This window comes from Vanessa atalanta, chromosome Z, assembly GCF_905147765.1.
Source record: "Vanessa atalanta chromosome Z, ilVanAtal1.2, whole genome shotgun sequence".
NCBI lineage: Eukaryota > Metazoa > Arthropoda > Insecta > Lepidoptera > Nymphalidae > Vanessa > Vanessa atalanta.
Genome location: NC_061902.1, coordinates 2,266,507 through 2,290,980, shown reverse-complemented (window position 1 = coordinate 2,290,980; position 24,474 = coordinate 2,266,507). Strand labels below are relative to the sequence as shown.

Here is a 24,474-nt window from a genome sequence, read left to right as displayed (position 1 = left end):
AAGGTTCCCAAGTCATATCGGTTCGGAAAAACGGCCAAGAGAATGTCTTAAAAATCGGGCTGTTTTGGATTTTGGGACATCGAAGTGGTGAGGGTAATATTTGGAATTTTAACGAGATATCCGAAGGTGAAATTCAGCAGCCAGGATTAGTCCAAACAATTTGTCGGAACATGCAGAGTGATCCAACATCTCTAAGTAAAGCCAAAAAATAGTATTGATGAATTTTATTACATATTTCGTCTTATTCTTACTAATGTAAAATTAATGATGACAGAAAGGGATAAACCGGTTCATTTATGATATAATAGTTTCTGTCATCAAGACATCGTGATCTTCATCTAGCGCCACAAATACAGAGGTGATTATAAAAACACTTAATCCCATTGCAGTGCAATAATTGTCTTATTAAAATTTTGATTTATTATTAACAAATTGAACATTGATATTTGTTCGTAACTAAATATTGTTTTCAATTTCAACACTTAAAGATTTCTTTTCAAAAAACATTTATTGAAAACAAAATATGAAGTAAAAAGTTTTAGTAGATTATACAAAAATCTATTCCTCGACTTTATTTCTTTTATATATTATCCGCTTTCCATAAATATTACTGTTGAAACGAAACGTAGCTTAACCTTCAGTGTAATTCTTGGAAAGCATTTAATTTTTTTAGAAAAAATCTCACCAATCCATCGTTGTCATATGCCAGCTATAATGCTATCGTAAAAGTATTATTTTAGTCAAGTGTAGTCACTATCATATTTTGTCGTGTACATCAATGGATCCAACGATAGTTATGAAAGTATTTTACTCCGACACATATAAATGGCTTTTCTGCCCAGCCTAATCTGAATTTTCTGAACGGAGTTATGCGTACGTTGTTTCTTCATTGTGCCCTTAGTGGGTTGCAGATAAAATGAAACGAGGTTCAAGCTCAGTATGTCTGCATGAGGTTGGCACGGATACATATCATTGTCCCTTTCTCTCTCGCCGCCTTAGTTTTGCGCAAGCGTAATGTTGTATCAATTCGGTAAGGATCGGGTCTCGTGGGAGCCTCGCTTAGATTTGGCCAGGGTCGACGAAATTGTTTCTAAATCTGTCAGTTTATAGAAGAATTTTTCGAATATGACATTGCTTCATTTTCATATTTTAATTTAAGTTATATCGTCTCACCAGTCGTCTTACGATTCTAATTTTAGCTTTAGTCGTCTTGTTATATATATTTTTTATTCTTACATAAAGAAAAATATGTATCGTTGGGCATTTCATTTATAACCGTGAATGTTGAATTCCTTTAAATAGGGAACGATAGTATTAAAATAATTTATTTTAACGGTATTGTTATACTCAATAGCTCATATTAATCAGCTTTTTCCGTGACCGAATAAGTGGGTCAAAGCCTATTTAATTTGATATATTTCATCAATAAAATGTTTAACGAAAGGTTAGTCTCGATTCTTAAAAAAAAATCAAGGAAAATTATTATCCTGAAAATCGTCGTATTGATATCTACACAATACGGTCTTCAATTCGAACTTCGTACAAAGTAAACGATAAGTATTAAAAACCATGTTAATACAAGTATTTTATAGTGCATGTAGAATATAAAAGCCTTATCAGTAACATGCTGTACCCTAAAACAGTTATATTATTCATATTTTATTGTATGTGCCAGTTTCATACACTTGATTACTTTGCAGCAGTTTGTCAGATTGGTTGACGTTTATTGTTTCTGGTTTGCTCCAACACGTTGTAGTGAAGTTATATAGGCTAGCTTCCTCAATAAAAGGACTATATAACGTAAAAATAATTATCATTATTTGAATCGACTCGATAGTATTTGTAAACAATGGGTTTAATTTTTTTTTTATGGCATGTTTTGGCGCACGAGCACATGGGCCAACTGATGGTAAGTGGTCACCACCGCCCAAAGACAAAGGCGCTTTAAGAAATATTAACCATTTCTTACATCACCTATGCGCCGCCAACCTTGGGAACTAAGATGTTATGCCCCCTGTGCCTGTGATTACACTGGCTCACTCCCCTTCTAACCGGAACACAATACAGAATACTGTTATTTGGCGGTAGCATATCTGATGAGTGGGTGGTACCTACCCAGACGGGCTTGCACAAAGCCCTACTAACAAGTAAAAGTCTGCTTTAAAATATTTATATAAAAGTTAACATTTGAACATAATTACCGAATTATCCTGTTCTTTTTACAAAACCAAGTATTTGAATCAATTTTAATTGTGATAATCGAGTACTATTTGCCGCCCGCGGTTTCATTCGCGTATTTAGGGTTTGATCGTTATGTGTAAGTCATAAAAAGCAGCCTTTGTCTTTCATTGGAGTTTTCATCAAATTCGGTCAAGTGGTTAGGCCGTGAACGAGTTATAGAACGACTGACATACAAAACTACTTTCGCATTTATAATATTTGTATCGATTACTTATATTTAACCTAAAATTCAAACCAATATACATACAATGATCACAATCCAGAGATACGTCTTTTACCATATTTGTAACTTTACTTGTTTTTAAGGAACAGATAATGTTTCACGATCTACAGTATATACCACTGTCTATAGATAGTATTTTATTTGCAATTGTCGTTCAAATGTTATAATTTTACTTTCAGTTTGTACTATTCACAAATACAGTGAAGTACACACTGTAAGACTGTTTACAATTTAAACGCTATTGAAACCTAGCAACTTGAAATAACCGTAAATATTTTGATTATTATCACTCAAACAGGAACACATTCATCGGTAATGTCTGTGAATTAAAATTATTTATTCAAATCAATACATGAACAATTCAAACAGAACTTTTATCTCATTAGCGATTTAATGAAATAATTGGAACGACTAACTAGTTTTATTCTTGCTAGCCAGAACACGAATTAATAACCTATGAAATCATTATTCAGACACCCGACGAATTTTCTTAATCATTATTTGAGTTTTTGGCAAACTGCTTTGTCCGTAACCACCTAAGCTTTTATTCCTTATATGGAATTTAAAACCGCTTTATACACCGAGGTTTAATATAAGGTCAACCTCGACTATTCTTTTCAAAAATAAAAACAACCTTAATCATAACTGAGGACCAATTCTACTAATTTTTATCGGTTACGATACGATCCCAACTATATTCCGACCCGACTTCGAACGAATCTCAATTGGATCGATCGGGAAACGACTGAAAGAAAACGATAACGTCTCGATTCGATTTCAATAGTGACAGTTTGTTTCTAGGTTTGGTGTCCGGTTTTTAATTGATATGCCTAAACACTGATATCCATAATTTAACAATCCAAAAAACACGATTTTCTATTCAAGCTTATGTCCCCCATTTTACCCCCTAAGGTAAATATATACATTACAAATAATACATTTTAAATAAAACTTTGACAATTGTCGTTAAATCAATAACAGAAGCCTAAATACCCATTCTTATATTGCTAACATAAATATATACCGAATATCGAATGGAACATTTATTTTAAAATGCTTTCTCAGTGCTTATCTGTAGTGTAATGAATTGCTGTTGAAAATTTTTGTCATTGTTTAATATAAAATCCCCCGCCTGTGAATAGTGTACCATTCATGGTATCCGTCAGACAATTTTAAATTTTATTAAGTATATTATTCTAAGCAAACAGACAGAAGTATATCAAACGATGGAGACTAGCATTGCAATAATTACAAATTCATTTATAGCCAGCACAACAAAAACTGTTAAAGAACGGTTATATGATATATACCTCTTGCCTGTAATTATACTACCATTTAAACCGAAACACAACAATACAAAATATCTTGTCGGTTAAATGCGTGTGAATGGCCCATTATGCACGAGTAGAAAAGTTGAGCTATTATAATCTCACCTCTCTGTTGCTTTTAAGGTTTCATATGTAAACTTAAGATATAAATTTACTTTGTAAAAAAAATTCAGTCCAGTCTTGTAAAAACACCATTTTATTTTAAGAAGTTTGCTTGGAGTGTAGTAGGTCTGTGCTGCTCTGGTACAGGTTAGAGGACATGAGATTTTATCTAACAAATGCAGGTTTATTCACGACGTATGCGCAAACGAACCGGAGGCGACCTTAGAAAAGACAGTAAGGGTACTACTGGTTTTAAGTGTGTTTTCCAACTCTCGGTGCCAGTGAATCACATATACCATGCTTCTTGCGTGGTAATCGCTTAAATGTGAACCACTGAGCATATAAATGATTAAGCATATCATTAATACTTGCCTTAATTTATACACTTATGGATATCTCTAAACTTTTATCAGTTATATTAGAAAAAGTACTTAATGTTGTCCGATGGTAAGGTTTAAAATAATCATCTTTCAATAAAAGGTAAAATTCAACGACAGTCAAAATTTATGATACTATCGACAAGTAGCCCACGTTGACTTGAACCTTGGGGGGACTAATAAAATCTGTAGAGTATGAGGGGCAGTATGAGCTAGTAATTTACTTACCTATTTTAAAAATATACCGAAATAATACTTAGAAGATATAAATTTTAATTTATATGAATCATTAAAGTCAAAAAACAAATTGAAATCGATTTATTTAATATTTATTCTTTATATTTATTGTCAAGAAAAAAGTCTACCATTGGTTCGGAAATAAACACCTCAGAGTGGCGAAATAAACTTAGCGGGACTTTTCATTTTATACCATTTTATTTTAAAATTATTTTACAGTGTAATTTTTCATATTTCTATTTGAAATGGCCTGAAGGCGATCGTTTTATTCACAAGGTGTTTTATTATCTAAGAGGTAATGGGTTTTATAACACCCTTTAACAAACAAATGTTTTTATCCGTTTTAAAATGCAGGTTCCGATTGGTACATTTGTGAGTTTTTACTATTTGATTTGAAGTGTACGAAGCAAACTCAGTCTCAAACATTCCGATCATTATGTCTTGTGATTTGATTTATTCGAAGTTTTCAATGAGCTTATTTCATCTTACTGAGTTTATCCTTCTTTAGTCTATGCAGGGCCTAGACAAGAGCAGGATAAAGTCAAAAAAATTGTATACAAGTTAACCCTTAATATTATTAATAATATTACTAGTCTCTATTAGTCATTTTTATCTCGATAAAGGTTTACGTAACCTAATCACTGGACTAGACATTACTATTTACAATAGAACTTTGCTACCTAAATCTAAATCTCGGTGTGAGGAAATTCACAAAGGCCACGATTACAATCAAATTAAACTGATATAAATGGTTATTTGCTTTGTCAATTGTCCAATCCAAATAGTTAATTGATCGACGCTTAAAGCCACGACACAAAACGGTACCCGACATCAATTGGTACGCACGAGAATAAAGTATATTATTACTGGATTCAAATTTAGAACAGAAATTTATGTGAATAATTATTAAGGTCTAAGACTGTCTAGAGAGCCGAGATGGCCCAGCGGTTAGAACGCGTGCATCTTAACCGATGATTGCGGGTTCAAACCCAGGCAAGCACCACTAATTTCAACGAAATTCTGCCACATGTGTATTCCACAAACCCGCATTGGAGCCACGTGGTGAAATATGCTCCAAACCTTCTCCACAAAGGGAGAGGAGGCCTTAACCCAGCAGTGGGAAATTTACAGGCTGCTAATGTATGTATGTAATGTATGTAAGACTGTCTATCTATAATGCTAAGCTTATAAATGAAGAGAAGTTTTTTAAATGCCGTTCTAAAAAACTTCTCAACCATATCCATTAAACATACCCATACTTTACGATAAATAAATTTCAAATAAGATTATAGTATATAAGATCATTATATAAATAGCTCTAGAATTTCGTGTATTAATATAAATAAATAAGTAAATAATAATTATTATACATAGTATTATGTAGCATTAGTGTATTTAGTACAAATTAAAACATTCACCGAGACCAATATCGAAATCAATCGAAGTACCCAAAATACTAATACCATTTCCCCTTTACGTAGCCGAGCCCAGGCGTAGATCAAAGTAACTGTCTGCTCTTGTGTATCAGGGCGATTCGATATTTAGTAGCTACGAAATTGAACAAACGACGTTCAAGCTTAAATTTAACGAAATATTATATTACAGTTTTATCTCTATTTGTATCCTTAGTGGGAAATTAGATGACTATTTTTATTATTATTTTTGAAGTAAAAATTAAGTAGACATATCTTGTGTTTTACCAAATAAACAAAACCTCAAATGAATTAAATATTACATACCATCAAGACCAGTGCAATACAAATACTACTGAGCAATTAAAGTTATTTTACATATTTTAGTATATGGAATTATACTTAATTGGAAAGTTATATTTTGTTACTTGTGAGATGACCTCCGACAGAGAAGTATGGAAGAAGAAGACATGCTGCGCCGACCGCAAGTAAAATTAGGATAAGGGCAGGAGGATGATGGAAAGTTGTACTTTATCGTGCTTAAATATTTTTTTTGAGGCATATAACACAATATATTCATGATAAAAATGTTAATACTACCTAAGCAGAAGGACTTGCACAAAGCCCTACCACGTAAGAGTTTTTTTTTTTTCAAAAAGTAGATCTTTTTCTTGATTTGAATTGACATAAGAACGTGATGCGCTTAGCCAATTGATTTAGTTATAGGGTAGACCCATGGTGTGGTTAATTCAATGCAAAAATACATTTAACTTATATCAAAAATTGAGAGTCATTATTCAAGTAACTTTATATAAATCCACTACTAACCGACCTTGACTCGATGATGACTGAATGAAGTTTCAACCAAACCATCAACGCAAACCGCTAATCACTCTCTATTTTGAATAACAAAAGCGTAGAAACATCGACGTGTATTCATTAATGTTTCAGAAAATAAAAGTTTTTGTTGCAATGTAGACTTTATTTCTAATGAGATACGAACTATTCTACGCCTGCATATAGTGACTGGTGGCACCTCATACATGATTTAGCACATAGCGAATGAACGCCGTAGTTCAATTAATAGTTATGTATATTTATTCCATTAATTAGAACTCAAATGCCTATTAAATGACAGACTTCGTCGAGCACATGCTCGTTACGACTTAAATACTATGAAAACACTTGAGTATTGTTATTAAGCGAAGCGTTATAGTGAGCTGTCGCAGAGAAAGACTTCAGATTTGAAGTTAATTTTGAAGTTAATGTACATATACATTAATTGTATTCTGCCACGTCTATCTACTAAACAGCAGAGACAACAAATTGGTCAGTGTAATGAAAAAGGCTTCCTTATTTCCCTTTCCGTTATAGGTTCTCTCTTGTATCATGAGAAAGTATATTATTTGAATCCAAAATATTATTAACTGAAGCATAGCAATTGAACAACGAACATCTGATTAAGCTTATAAATATTTCATAACATTTCAGAAGCATGATCGTAGTCGGAGGACAAAGTCGTTATATTAAAAGAACAATTGAAATTCTACTCCTTTGACTCTTTCGTAGTTTAGTATTGAAATAATTCAAGCGATATTAAAAAAAAAATGATATGTAAACAGCCGATCTGAGCACATGCATGACGAGTCACAAACTTGGATCTAAGATTTCCTTGAACGGCGATACAACTTCAGCGGTATAACTTTAAAGATACTTTCAAAGAAGAAAATGTTTCTCGAGCGAACCGTTTGACATTTTGCTAAATAAAAATATGGAAATTTTAAATCTTGTGGCGTCTTTGAGATATTGTTTACATATTTTACCTTTAACGTTTATCGTACTAAAGTATAACAACTAAACTAATAATTTCCTTTAATATGAGTAATTATTAGTTGATCGATCACCATAATATATTTTAAGTGTAATGTATTAATAAGTCTGTGTAATTATTTTCATATACGCTTACTTACTTAAGCAACGGTTGATGCTGACGGTGACGAGCAATAATTAAAGTCATTTTAAGTCTTTTTAATATCCTATTTTAAGTTTTTTCTGTGTGTATACAATAAGATAACTTCGTAAGAATATTAAGACCTCACGTCTTACCTACTGATATTGACTTATTCGATAGTTTATTGCCCAGAACTAATTTAGTTGATTGAGTTAACTGTTTTGTTTTTCTTTTTATTTATTTAATTAAATGAGTCGTTTGTTGATATTCGGAAATTAATGTGGTAGGAACTTGGTATCACAAATAGCCATTTTTTGGATCTAAATATAACGGTAAAAATAAAAAGTATATCGAATGATTGTTTTCATAAACGTCGAAGCTCTTTAAGTAACGTCCTGTTAATATCGTTCGAGTAAGCAAAGACCTCTTCTAGTGAGGAAGTGGTTTGAAACTTAATGCACCACGCTGATTTAAAGCTGATTATGGCAGAATTTTATTAGAAACGAGCAGGTTTCTTAAGTTTTACTACATTGGCGTGTGGAGATCAACTATATACAAATTCATCACATAAGATTTAATTTTTCTCGCTTGGATTTTATTTTATTTGTAACCACAATCTAAGGTTAAGATACACGTTTTATATCCACTGGGCTGTTGGATGTTACATTTTTTTTTTGTGATATTGGTAGGGAGACGAGCAAATGGGCCATCTGATGGTAAGTGGTCACCACCGCACATAGACAATGGCGTTTTAAGAAATATTATCCATTCCGTACATCACCAATGCGCCACCAACCTTGGGAACTAAGATGTTACGTCCCATGTGCCTGTAGTTACACTGGCTCACTCACACTTTAAACTGGAACACAACAATACTGAGTACCGGTGTTTGGCGGTAGAATATCTGATAAGTGGGTGGTACCTACCCAGACGGGCTTGCACAAAGCCCCATTGTTATCAATGAAAAAATAAATTTCCAATGTTACCAATTTCGAATTTATATAAATCAATAAAATTACGCAAAATAATTACTTATATTTACATATAAGTAATTATTTTGCATTGGTAATGATCTCAGTAAAAATTCTACTAATGTCATAATCTTCATACTTATGTCATATATGTGGTGTATTTATATGTATATAAATATATCATAGTCTATAATTAAACGTTATATTGATCATAATATATACACTGTATCCACAGCAAGCTGCAGCTCATAATATTTTATTGTCAAGAAATTCTCAAAGGTAGCGTTCTTGTTCATCAGTTAGGGTGGCGATGTCCAATTCCCAAGCCTTCGAAATCATTTATTAATGGGTCGTACACCTGATCTCTGTCCGGTCATGTCAGTTCGCCGGTCCATCGGACTCTTGAGAGCAATAGAACATACACCTAAACGAATATTTAAAATTTTTCAACTTTTGATTAAGAAATTAAATAATGAGTTTATTCTAATAAAGTGTTTCGAAAGTATAAAATAAACAGCCACGTTCGAAATTGTTATTCAAACTATGAACCGTAATAATTAAAAGTAAACAAATATAAACGTATTAATAATATTATTACAGTTTTGTTGCCAACGGTACCTTTTGTTGCATTCAATTACATAATCAGATTATCAGAATTTGAAACACATTACAAAATACAGTTATATACATTCAATGATATATTGCTGATGTCCTGAACTTCGAACTTAATTCAAATATAGTAAGTATTAATGTAGCGTGTTGAATAACCTATTTCAGGAATGCTTAAGGAATATCAGCATGCAGGAAAAGGTTGACAAGCCTTTATTTTTTTAGTATCAGTGTTTGTTATAATTATTTGTTAACAGGATACAACGGTTTGTGATGTCGATATTACTGATTACGAGACTCTTTTTTATCACTTGACAAACTCCCATCAAAACATTATTAGATAAGTTCCAATAACGTTTGTGACTTTAAAAAAGGAACGACAATACAATAATGTAAGTTCAATTTATAATACATTTAATTTAAATAACATAAATCAATCAGTCAAGTAGCATGCTTATTAGGATAATATAAGTGAATTTATACTCATTGTTAGATATTATTATTAAAAAATATGTATGTCTAGAGGTATTAAAATGCCGTTAATTGCGACCTATTAGGATCACTATATAAATCGAATCGATTAAATTTAATGGATAATGATGGCCATCAACAAGTCTATCCGTCCGGAGTAAGAGGCGCTTTGAATTTGATTGTTCGTTTAATATTGCAGACCTTAATACAATATGTATGAATAATAAATCCTAAAGCTCTATGAAAGCTGTGATGAATGAAATATCAGATTTGAAAGTGTCGATACTCTATAGTGATTTTAAGAGCTTTGTCAATTCCTTAAACTTACTAGTTTATTCATTGGTTCTCTTAATCGAAGCTTATTCATATTGACTGACTGACTCGAGATGATGATGAGAAAATGGAGATCTTTCAAGCGGCCCAAATGATGAAACTTATTGAATTTTATTTTATATTTTCTTTATTAAATACTTGAATATCCTTGACCTATTACATACCATTAATTGAATAATTTTGTCTATTTCGTGACCGATTAAAATATTTTAGATCTCTAGGTTTCGTTTGAGCCACCATTTTTTTCCGTTGATCTTGGAATTCTAAAAATATATTAGATTTACTGCCAATGTTCAAAAAATTAGTTGCTACTTAGTGTTTATTGACATAAAACAATTTTATCACGTGAAGAATAAACCCAGGATCATGGTATCTACAACCCTAACAAGCAGCCCAAATTATATAATTTCTCATGAAGTGTGTAAAAATTCGGATCACTTTTTAAGAGGCCAAATTATACGCCAGAAATGTTTTTGGACGTTGACAGTGTCCACACCTCATCGGGAAACGCCTCGAGAAGCATGTCGGATTTCTCGAAATAAAAAAGCTCATTTGTGTTTGCCCTTAAATCAATAATCAATAATTATTGATTAGGCGCCGATTTTATTTAATTATCAGATATTCTACTAGTATTTATATTAATGTCATCCTGACCGATTCCGGCCACAGCGAAAAATCTCAAGCAAGACCAGCCAAGTTGGCTGGTTTTGCTTGTTATGCGTAGTTCGCGTGACATATGATAGTGCACAAGTGTTTGGGCTACCACGGGTCTTCTCTTTATTCCCTCATACTCATAGGACAGCAAACGGCGACAAAACGAAAAAAACAGACGGCTTAACGAGAGTGTAAACGCTTCCAACTTCCTGACTGATAATTAATATTTCGATAGAAATAACCAGTAGCATCGGTCTGACCTGGGGATCAGTTGCTTTATATCTAGATATACTTGGTTGCTCGCAACCAGACCAACGAGACAGGCGGCATTATATGATATTTAGTATACATAATTTAAGTTATCGGAATATGATCACTTCTGATAATAACCGACAAGTAATTTTAGAGTTAAGACATTTATGTATTAATTCCGACAAAATCTACGAAAGTCGAGACTTAACCGATATTATAATTAAAAAGTTAATTTTAATTATATGTACAAAAATGTCTAACATTGATCAAACTAGTATTTTATTTATAGTTATCTTCTTCTTAATTAATGTTTCATAAGCGAACAACATCGATGTGATTATGTATCCAGCATTATTTTAATCTAATTAGCGAGAGTAGGCGAGCTCAACTAATTAATATGTATGTATGTATTTTGCATGAAGGAAAAGGAACAAACACGATTCGAAATCTTTTTTCAGTAACACGTGACTACATTTCCCTATCCGACATTTGTGAACTCATTCGTAATTATTATACCAATTTCAGATTTTTGAGTTTAAATTTGACTACACTTTATCTTCTTAATAAAAATATATAATATAAATATAAATATCTATAGCGATTAATCAAGCTGTTTTAAATTGGCTTATAATGTTTGTTATTGAAATTCACGCAGTCTTTCGGCACCGGAAATCAAGAATTCAACAATGACATTTGCGGCAATGTTCAAATAAAAAAACTTTATTGTCTTTCCTTTTAGAAATTGCTTCCAAATTTAAATTTATTCATGGGCACATCTATGAGGAGGCGTAGCTTTGCTATTCCAACCAAAGCGCTTGCATGGGGCCCTTGATTGAAGCGAGCCACAAACTTTCTTGTATTTGAAAACGTGATAAGAGCTTCAAAGCTTTAAAAAAAATCTTAAAATTCCACACATGGGATTTAAGTGATATTATATTATTGATATTTTTTACGATGACGAAGAAGATAGTACGCGTATTATATGGGACCTTAAAAATCTATGCCAAAAAGTATAAAATATAGTGGTAAACTATGCTATTAGCCTCATATATATAAATAAGTTCTTACAACTGTGAAAATATTTTGGTGAACTTATTTAATGCGTTTATTTTGATCATATCGAAACCATCAGGTATCAAATAAATTTATTTAAAGCATCGGATTAATTATTATTTATCAGAAATACAATTTGTTTTTATAAAGGCTCAGTACAGCGGAACAATAAGAAATATTTTCCCTAAAATATATTTATGTTTAATCCTTTAAAATATCTATACGTTAAAATAATAAACCAGTTCTATTTTCAAATGAAAATTTATTTATAATCTGTAATTTGTGGCATGCGTTCAATTCCTTTGTATTTTAAAAATAATACGTAATATATATTTTTTTAAACTAAAATTTCATGATGTAGGTATAATTTTTTATCATAATTCATTTTTTTGCTTATGAAGTGTTATGGACAGAATCGTATATCAATGTTCGAATCGTAACTAATATAAAAATGAGTTTGATTATTTGTTTTTAAAAATGTTCATATCTAAAATACTCTTCCGACCATCATTAAATTTTACATACCCTTTATCAGGGGTACTGAAAAGAACATACAACTGTCCCCTAACACACGCGGGCAAAGCCGCGGGCGGAACCTATTTATTAATAAATCGTTGGCTCGTAAACTACTTGAGTTAAATTTGTGACATCCAAAATATTTTAAAGAATTAATCTTTTTTTTTACACAGATTAAAACTTGTCTTGTTTTGACCGAGTAGAATATTATAGAGCTGGATGTCAAGCATAATCAAGTAGCTGCTTAATACAAATAGTATCTATTTCAAATTCGATTTAATTCTAGCTTCCATACGTATTCATTAACAACATTGTATTTATTTATTGAAGATACATTACAATATACAAATACAGATTAAAATCATGATCAATACTACAAATTTGAATTAAGAACAAGAATTTCGACGAAACAACAACATAGTACCTTTGTTAGAGGAATTGATTATTGAACTAAGTAAGGAATTTAATTTCAACTTGTTAGATTGCCAGAAATTCTGGATCGAGACGGTTTCTCAATTGACCTGTTTATTATTTCAATCTATATCTTGTACTCAGTCGCATAAAATCTCAATATCTTGTATAAGCATTGTGCACATAGGTATCAATGGTAGGTAGCCCATAAAACGGAACCAGAAATCTCGGGTCGGGGCAGTAAAAAAATATTAGATGTTATTTGGCAGAATAGTCTGGAAATTGAAAGTGGCTGGGACAGTTTGTAAATCAGTTGCCCCTGTTTCTACCCGGTTGCGTTGAATCCGGTATTTCATGATGCATGAAATGTTGCATTATAATAATTCCTCATCATACAAAGGACAAAATCCCTGATATTGAAATAGTTAATGAAATAATGCAAGATAGATCTGTATTTTTTAAGACTCAAGCTGACAATCACATACTATCGGATGGTTCAATGATCTAAGCTAACATTAAACTATTTTTTTTTATTATTTTGATTCCAAAGAAAATTCTTTAAATATATTTTTTATCCAAACGTTAAATATTCTCAGAAAGTAATCTTCGTAAATTAGATAGCAATCAATGAGTTTAACATTTCAGAAAACGGACGTTGTAGTTATATGTTTATTTCGTATGTTATTGTTTGCACAGAGATATCATTTCTCCGCCCGCTCATTTAAAACAATAACATAACCTTGAACCTATCGGAAATATTACGGAACATTGCAGTTCGTTTTTATATTTTAATTAGTATGTTAAGCACGCATGATTTGTTTATTCTACAATAATTTAAATTTTAATAAGCATTCGTATATAATGTTTTTTTTTTATTATACATAGGCGGACGAGCAAATGGTAACCACCTGGTAGCCACCTGATGGTAAGGGGTAAGCATCGCCCAAAGCCAATGACGCTGTAAGAAATATTAATCATTCCTTACATCGCTAATACATCGCCGACCTTGGGAGATAAGATGTCATGTCCCTTCTGCCTGTAGTTACACTGGCTCACTCACTCTTCAAACTGGAACACGACAATACTTACTGCCGTTTTGGCGGTTGAATATTTTATTATGAGTGGGTGGTACCTACCAAGACGGGCTTGCACAAAGCCTTACCACCACTTATGTAGTACAATATTTATATATTAATATAAATGTTTAGAGTTTTAGTTTGAGGATAATTTCCAAAACATAATTTAATTTGCAAGATTTTTATTATAATAAGGACATTTAAATACGAGATTCATAAGTTCTTATGTTAATTGAAACTCACGGGAGTTTCGTATTTAATTCAGGAATATCATATTTAATTAGAATAAATTGTATCAAGAATGACTTGCGTTTAATAAAAAAAAAATTTTTGGTATTCCTGAAGAACTATGAAAAATAATAATTTAAATATATGTTTATTACTTTATTTAAAATTAAGCAAGTCGAAGCACCGTATTTAATTAAATTAAAAATATTAATTAACATTTAATATTTATTTTTAATAATAAAATTTTATTATGAATTTCGTAAATATTTTTATAAAGCTTAGTATTATTTGAGGTAGGCTTACGCTTTGTTTATATGAGATCGTTGACTGCGCTTGCGCCGGCGTCGAAACGCGTATTTATTTTTTGTGATTTACACGCTCATGACACTGACATACCACAAGTTCAAGGCCTTGACCTTATAACTGTTTACATGCTCATTGCTACATTACTTAAATGTATCCTTAACTATTGTAAAATTGTGTCCTAAATATTCAATCCTCTTCTTTAAACGAAATTAGCCTTTATTTACTGGAGGAGACGAGTCAATTTGAAACAAAATATTTCCAATATCGTCTTCTTGATATATTACGTTTTAGCATTTAATTATTGTTGTTATTAATTATTCAAAATTGAATCGTTACTCTGATTTACTCTTCAATGCGGGAACATGCGGCTTGCACTCGCCACTATTGCGGTGCTGTGTGATTTGTAAACAGTATTGCGGTCCAGCGCAGACACGCATATTTGCAGCGAAATTAGTCTAAAAATCATATACCGTGACTATTGTTTGGCCAATCAAATTCAGCACTAGAAAGGATTTTCCTGAAATTCCGAAGCCTTTCCGGGTACAGGTATCGGTGCCGTCGGGTCATTCATTACCCGTAGCCGTAGCGTATGTTTCTTAAAGCATACGCGACGGCTGCTTTCTCGTAGCGCGCCTCGTAGCGCAGGCGGCGCTACGAATAACTCAATACCATTGATTTAACGGGATAGAGTGTCGGTCAAGTCATTCTAGATTAAAAAATATAGACAATAAAAAAACGAATGCTAAAGTTATTTTAAATGTATCGACATTTTAATGTTTTAGCTCATTAAGATTTAATTTTAATAAATGTTCGTATTACCGAATACTAATATGTTTTAGTGAAGTATTAACTAAGTAGCGTATTATCCAAAAATATATATTGAAACCTGAGGTGAAGATTTATATTGTTGATTATGTTGCATTAAATTCGATATACTCAATTAAGTTATATTAAAGTCAGTTAATATCTACGACTTTCATTCTTGAATATTTTATTTTTGTTCAAATTATCTCGGACCTTTCGTAATTTAGGCGTTCTATTTTATTTCAAAGAAAATAAAAAAAATATATCGTCGTTATAAGAACGTAGATAACTAATGGTGAAATATATTATGCTATCTTAAATAACAATTATGCCAAAAATTTAATAAATAAATTAGTGAATTATATTTATTTATTTAGTTACATATATATTTTTTTGTTTATTTATAAGCTTGTTCAATCTTGAATAGTGTAACTGTTATTCGTTAATAATCAGTTAATAATCAGTTAATTAGTTAACCGATTTTTTTTTTATATAATCTATTTTTTCAGTGATCAAAGCTGTTGGATCGTTCAAGTCTAACGTTCCTGCGAACGAGCAACGTACAAGGTTGATTGAAAATATGTATATATTATCATACTACAAATATTTATAATAATATATACTATTTATATATTTATTATTATTTTATTAATTGTATTTAATGATATAAACAAAGTATCATTTGGCGAAATAGCCCATTGAATGAAAAAGCTTGAACTAGGCGAGTTGAATTCCGGAGAAGGACATCGATCTTCCTTTTCCCAGATATATAATTAATGAAGGTCAATGTTAAGTTATGTGTTCCAGCGTAATTACTGAACATAATTTCAGGGTTAACAGGCGCCACCTGCGTGTTGTCAACGGTGGTTATAGTGTAAGTACAGTCGTGACCATTTAAGTGGTACCCTTTTAACATCAAAGATAAATAGATTCATTTTATATTAATAAAAATAATTATACCATTTGGGTTAGAATGACAATATTATTATTTTGTAAAACGATTACCGATTTGTTTTGGCTTTTTTTTTTATTTGATATTATGACTGTCAGATGTAATCGTTGTCCTTTTTATGATACAAAATTAAATATTATTTCTATTTGTAATTAAGCTTAATGTTTTGTATGACTTCCAAAAGAAGTCGTGTAATGTTTTCAGGGTTCAAGTGTATAGGTTGGTAGCAGATTGGGGTACCGTTTTTTATAATTTTACTGTTGTAGTTATTTTATACAGCTGATAGATTCGTTTAAATTTTGATAATGAATTCTATATATAGTATATATATAGTATTTTGATTTTGTCGATGGTTAAATAATTATGATTGATTAGGAAACTTAGCCGATTTTACATAAATGTTTTTTTTTGTGTTTGAATGTTAATAATAGTAGAATAAGAAATAAAAATTGTGTTTTTATCAAAAAAATACGAAGACCATTGATTTTTTTTTTATTAAAGCATAAAGGAATATACGTTTCAAATATCTTTCAATACCGTATTTTAAGAGTTATAATTTATACGCTGATACAATACGTGGGTACATAAATATAGAGTAATAAAAGTGTGGATTTATAATATAATTTCTACCGTACGTATTTCTGAAATTTATTTAAAGTAGGATGAATTTTAAATTGATAATGCTTCTTTACATAATGTATTTTTTTTATTTATAAAATAAATAAACCGTTATTTACCAAAATGTAATAAATAAAATTAAATGTGATTTATAGTGTCAATAAAAAAAATTGACGCACTTTTTTAATTAAATAAAAATTAAGATGATATTTTCTTCTTTTAAATAGTATCTTTAAAAAGTAGTCTGTACTAAAATTATACTTATGAGCCGCATTTAAGACTTTTCTGTGATAACGATCTTTATCACGCCAGATAACTTCAACCTGGTAATAATCTTCACACTGTTTGACGCACTGACACGCAGACCTTACTTTAGAATGACTTCTAATAAGATGAATTCGATTTAAAAAATAGTATGACTTCTAAAAAGACGGGTTCGATTTAAAAAAAAAAAACAAGAGAAAATTGACGAATTAAACTATTTTTCTATATGTAATATACTCACGCAGCGTGATCAGCATGCGGCAACCAGGCAATCGCGAGAGATACCACAAGCGCAAAGCTGCGAATCAAACGCGGTCGTTTGGATTGCATGTTTATGTCGGCACAGCAACTAACAAGAACTGCCGGTAAACGCGTGTGTCTGCCTGTCGACGGACTATCACACTGTCAGGGTCTTGGCTCAGTGCGGGGCCCGCGCTTGCGCCCTGCGACCTATCGACCGCCCGGCCCGACCCGCCCGGACCTCTCCTTCCGCTCACCGCTGATGTTCAGATCCTCAACACTTATCGAGCGAAAAACACTAACTAAACTCTCAAGATCGAAATAGATTTTTCACCACCCCCCATTTTTTATTGTTTACCTCTTTAAATCTTAGACGCCGCCATGCGGCTGCGCTTTCGTGAACTATGTTCACACGGGAGTGTCTCCAATCTCATTCAAATTGCACGTTGATGCTTCTGTCTCATTAAATATTTATAATAGAAGAGTTCCTGGTGCCGTCACTGTACTCACTGTTTGCAAATTTAATGCGTATTCAAATAACTGATAATGGTTCGATCTTTACCGAAAATGGACGAATTGGAACGAAAGCTCAGTAATACTTTAATGACACCTTTTGTTATTTTCAATTACCTAACCGTACCATATTTGTCAAGTAGGGTTTGAACTTGACCTTGAAAACAACACCCGACACACGACGTGCTTTGCCAATTAAACTTGGTCCTGCTGAGTCGGATTTTTAAATAATATATTTACATTTACGCCTTAATTTCTTACATATCATTAGAAAATATAAAATAATAACAAAAAAAATCTTTATTATGCAAACAAACACGTTAAATGAAAAATATTTTTTTAGTTGTGTAACTGTTCATGTCAAATAAAAAGATTATAAATAAATAATAAAATTTCATAAAGGTTCGATCGTGCAGCTTCCGAAAAACCTAAGAGTTGATTTTATTAGAATTTCAACGAAATAAATACTTTTACATTTTAATTCTAACATATTTTATTTCTGGAAAATTTTACCAAGGACTCGTTCAAAAAGTAAGCAGTTATTATCTCAATACGTGGTTCGTTACTTGCAAATGTACTGGACTCCAGCACTTCGTATTAAATTTGTTAGTGAGATGGAAATCGCAGGCATTGCCTCCAGCTCAAAGTGAGCATCCAAAGTTGTTCAGTCTTGACCGCTCAAAGCGCAACGTTTTCAACGACGATTTCATATCGTATCGAGGCCGTATCGAGTTGGCCCTCTCAAATACAGCTTCATATATCTGTATCTTAGAACACATAATTAAAAACAGTCATCGGTACACATACAACAAATCAACTACAAAATAACCTTATGTATAACCGAAAAAAAATAAAAATATATTACGAAATTAATATTTCTTAAAACTTAATTAGTATTCTTTTTTTAAATCCTTTTACACTAAAAACATATTATTATTAAATTCAATGTTTATGTATTATATAAACTCGTTAACGATATTAATATTATCATTATTCAAATAACGAAGACATTAGCATGCTTACTGTTTAATTCAGATACGAATCAATCGTTTCTCCCAACTCTTATTGGGTGCTACGCCTGCCGCATTGCGTCACTCGACCATTCAGGTATTTAACTCTACATAGGCCGGTTAGCCGACTCTGGAACGAATGTGCACTTAATACACAGCTAATTACTTAAACGAATATTTTATAAATATTTAACTTGCTTTTAAATAAACAGCTAAAATATTGGCATTGCTCGAACTGCAAACAAATATTATGGACATTGTATTTTTTTGACAATCTAATGCAGAACTTTGACTTTTCAGAGTGAAAACTTGAACTATTTAATCAGTTATTTTGATGCCAAATCTCAACAAAATCTTTCCAACCGTAAGCGTATCGCAAATTTTCCAGAGTAGACAAATTATAAAAAAAATAATTGGTCCGAATAATGAGATAAAAAATAATTTAACTTCTATCAAATACATTTTGTTCTTCTTTGACAATTGAATGTTATTTATAGGGATAGATATGTATATAATCAATGTCTAGTCTCAAGAATTTAATATAAAAAAGTAACTGCTCATAAGGCGTGTCCCAGTGGTGGGCGAAAGGCTCCTCGGCTTAAGATGATGAAGGTTAAAAAATTAACTTTCAACGGTTTTCTACTTCGGGTCATTTGGTGATACATTTGGCAGTATTTCATCCATACAGCCTGTATCGTGTGTATACAATGTTTTCCTTCACTGGAAAACTGTGAATATAATGTTTTATTACTTCTATAATATGGATCGGTAAATAGGCTACCTGATGTCGGTTCTGTAAAATATATTAAGTTTTCATTACACCTCCAATGTGCCAAAAATCTTCATGTTATGATTAATATATGTATAACTCATTCTTCAATCCAGATATTTATTTCGTTTTTACTAAAAATATTTACATCAGCACATGAATTAATATTAACGAAAAACAAATGTTGACATAATATACAATTACATGTATATATTCATTTTTAATCGTAATGGAATTCTTAAATCTTAAGAGAATATTCTCTTTGCGCCATTCGAGCTTTACTAAGATATAAATTATATAATTAATGTCTCGAAAACAATGTGGTCAGAAAATTGTATCTTCATAACCAAATAGAGAATTTATGATCAAATCTCAATGTTAATAAAAACTACTGTTCACCTGGATTAACTGTATTCACGCTTCAACTATATCTGAACTGGATCCGATGATCCACTCTCTAGTTGAACTTACCTTAGAAGGAGATTAAACAACACTATTCGGTGGAAACCATCTAAACAAGTTTGATTATATACCTACATATTTATACAAAATGTCCGTCCAGGGTTCGTATTAAAATTTATACAAAATTATATAATTTAAAAGGGAAGTGTGAGGGGGCAACTGTCCCTTGAAATAGAAATTTCCAAAAATTCTTAATGAACGTCTACGCGAAAGGAGTAATCGTTCTAATTCAATCGGACTTATCGTTTTGGAGATCACTCATATTATATCTGAAGATTTCCAGTAGAACAAATATTTTAGAAGAAGGGTTACATGGTACAGTAATTACTTTGCCAATAAGCACCAAGGGAACACCGTGGGGAACATGGCGAGACGAAACTAAATAGACAGCGTACAGAATTATTTAGTATTGCTGGTTGGTGAACGTGTGATGAGTGTTACCAAGCAATAGGTTTGCACAAAACCCTACCACCAAGTAAACTTGCAGTAGAAATTCAACTATCAGCAATTCTACCACAAAAAGCCTGATTGGTTGACCCAGTGTAATTACGAAGTAGCACTTCCTCATGTATAGTAACAGTAAGATTTAAATGACAACGTAACAGTAAGTTTTTACCATAAGCAATATTTCTATACAAGAAAAAGACATGCTTTCATTACCTAAATATCTCCGGTCAAATTTCATACTCACCTGTTTGTGTTTCAAAACTTCTTTAAGTTTATTAAACTTTATACTATTTGATCTTACATAAAAAGAACAAAATGGACTGAGCACTAACATCAGAAAAAATAACTCTGCACGTTGTCGGTTTCTTCAAAATAATGTTAAATGATGGATTTAAAGAGACTTCTTAGCTCACTTGAGTCGAGTCCCGCATTGAGTAACTGTAGTGATTTTGTCATCGACTAAGCGTTATTATCGCTTTAATTACGTCTTGATCAACATCCTTGAGCATCTCGAAGTAATGACGTCACGCTCGTCATCAACACTGATTCGTCGTAATTTATCTGATCCTAAAGATCTCAAAGGTCCCTGCTCATATTATTCAAACAATTTTTTTATGTTATAGCTTGAATTTACGGTAATTAAGTTCGAAAATTCTGACAAAATGACGGATGACAAAAAAGACACGAAGATGAAAAACAAACGTGTTTTTTTTGTCGTTTTTGGTAATAATCGTACAGAACCTTTCGTGCTTTACTCCGACTCACACTTGGCTGATTTTATTAATAATTTTATATAGGGTTTCCATATTATTTACAATAAACTTTTTATCACCAATAACAATATAAGTCAGAACATTCAATGTGAAATGTAATAAAATACCCCAAAGAAATGTTGAATATTACGATTCCCATGAAGTTATTTAAATGAAGGTTTTATCGTGGATGTATTTGAAATATTTATATTTGTCGCGAGAATTAATTTTTCATGCAGTGGAAAACTTAATAATCGAGTGTTCAAACGTAGTCTATGTCTTGATAAAGCTTTAATTACACACTTACAAATACTTGTTTTGACCTACATTTCTAAAAATACTTTCGTAGCTATGGGCGAACGTGCACGCTATTAAAATTCAATTTCTGATTATATAACATTTTACACGCAAACTACTCAATATACTTTGCGCGGCTATTTACTCAAGCTACGTACAGTTCAACCCAAAAACTTAGTAGCAATCAATACGTAACAGATACCAATATTTTTTAACCAAAACAATAATATTTTGTTTCGCTGTTTTCCGGCACGAAAAATAACTGAGCCTAAGTCAGTGAAATTACAGGCAAAAGGGTCATAACAACAAAGGAACTTAGATCCCAAGCCTGACAGCATATTATCAATAATGAATTAGGATTAACAAATGTAAATAAATAAATATTGGACAACATCACATACATTACTCTGATCCCAATGTAAGTAACTAAAGCACTTGTGTTATGGAAAATCAGAAATAGCGACGGTACCACAAACACTCAGAGAGAAGACAATATAGAAAACCTATGAACTTTGTCTACATTGACTCGACCGGGAACCGGTGTACGTAGTACTCGACCACGGAGGTCGTTAAAAATAATAGTAATGTTTTGAAATCCTTATGAAAAGTGGTCCCTTCTCAAAGGAGACGAAACAATTGCACACCACATAGCTTGCACATAGCATGCACAGGTGTGTGCGTAAACGCGACTGCATTTTCTTTTTCCTCGCACTTTAATCCTTTGGTACGGCAAATCCGACGTTTTTTGATGGATAAGTTTTTGTGCAAGCACATTTGAATAGGTACCGACTATTCATAATGTATGCTACCGTCAAACAGTAGTAATTGTTCAGTTCCAGTTTGGAGGGTGAGTGAACCAGAATAACAACAGGCACAAGGGAAGTAACATAACATCCATTCCTAGGCTGGTGCCGCATTGTCAATGTAAGGATGGTCAATATTTGTAATGGTATGAATATCTAGGGACGTTGTTGACTACCTACCGAACGCTATACGAATGGATATAAGTGCCTTTGGAGCGCGGGAGTGTTTACTTAGAGGCTGCAACTAAGATTTTCTCGTCAGAATAACCGAAGATTTTTTTTATTAATAATCTAAGCTTAGAACCTGGTTTCAACGATCTGAGCCGTTAAAATCTGTGACTTTAAACCTCAACCACTAAACTAACGAGCTAATAATTTTAATTAAGTAAATTGAAAACATTATCTATTCATTAATATTCACATGGAAATTGTAATATTTTGGTAAACAACTTTTTTAATCTGACTGTACTGTCGTTTACGCTTACCTGTATTATTTATTTGATAAAATTAGTCTTCAAACTAAAACTTATTCTAAAAACTATTCACACACCAGATAAATTAGAATTCGATATCGGTTGATTTTCATTACAATTTTTAAGTATCAAAATTCCAATTTATTTCGTGAAGTGTATGTGCGGTCGATAGCTAAATATTCGCACTGGCGTATCTAAAAAGGTTCCATCGTATAATTACTATCAAAGTTTTCGTAATTTAGTAGTAACGAAAGAAGATTTTAGAAAAGACGTTTAATGCTTTGAAAGCACCTGTAGAAATAAATACACTAAACAACCACCAAGTAGGTAGAGATTACGTGAAACAGTTGTGGCAATCATTATATTTTTTCTAGAGGTTTCAGCATAACAGTCGCTCTCGCTTCGCTTGGTCGTGCAGGTATGTTCGATGCTTTCTTACTTCCAATTAGTGCCCTCTGCTAGATGCGGGTGCTGTTTAATTGTGAATAAAAGGGCTCATATCCGCTCCTCTAATGAAGTGCCTACTTAGAAGTTTTTAAGGGAATTCAAGGAAGAGTAGACTTGCGACGGAGACATAATCGAATAATTAGCATGAATACATTATAAGATATATCTTAGAGACGACGAGGGATTGGTCTACTATTTCCTAAAATATGGAATTAAATTACAATTGGACTTTGGAATAATTGCAATTGCAAAAAAACATTTTCACTGCGCCTCCCGTGCCATGCTCGTTTCTCGATGGATCTACTCCATCTCCAGCTCCAGCTCCAGATCCAGCTCCAGGTTTCAGAAATTTACTTTTAGTTTAAATCCCTTAATTGGATGATTAGATGTCGTACAAGTAAAGTAAAAATGGAAACCATTTTTAGTATTACGGAATTCATTTAAATTTAATAAATTGTCTCTAATCTACCTCAACCCTTAATAGAATCACATTTTTGGATGTCTTAATACGCACACATGCGTGCTAGTACCATCTTAAAGTAGGGAGACGAATTACGTGACCGCTTAAGGTGCCAGATTCACAGAAACATTTTAAGTACATTAATTGTCATTGAAATGAAACACCAGATTTTCAGAATTGTTATACATAAAAGGGACACGCAAGGATAGAAAATAACAAACCAAATACTAGAACAGGCATCGTTTCGTGCGAGTGACAGCAAACAATTTATTATCTATTATTTTTTTAAACAAAGTTATGTTAACCGATAATTTCTGGTTCAAACCCAGGCAAGCACCACTGAATTTCATGTGCTCAATTTGTGTTTATAATTCATCTCGTGCTTGGCGGTGAAGGAAGACATCGTGAGGAA

The 24,474-nt window shown here is 32.1% G+C and overlaps 1 protein-coding gene across 1 annotated transcript in view; it reads right to left on the bottom strand.

The window, feature by feature from the left end:
• LOC125075759 (gamma-aminobutyric acid receptor subunit beta-like) overlaps positions 1–17,719 on the bottom strand; it is a 63,758-nt gene extending 46,039 nt beyond the window's left edge. Inside the window, exon 1 of the mRNA XM_047687482.1 lies at positions 17,631–17,719. Within this exon, the coding sequence (XP_047543438.1) occupies positions 17,631–17,719 (89 nt within the window). The remainder of the gene's footprint in view (positions 1–17,630) is intronic.
• Positions 17,720–24,474: the final 6,755 nt, after the last annotated feature.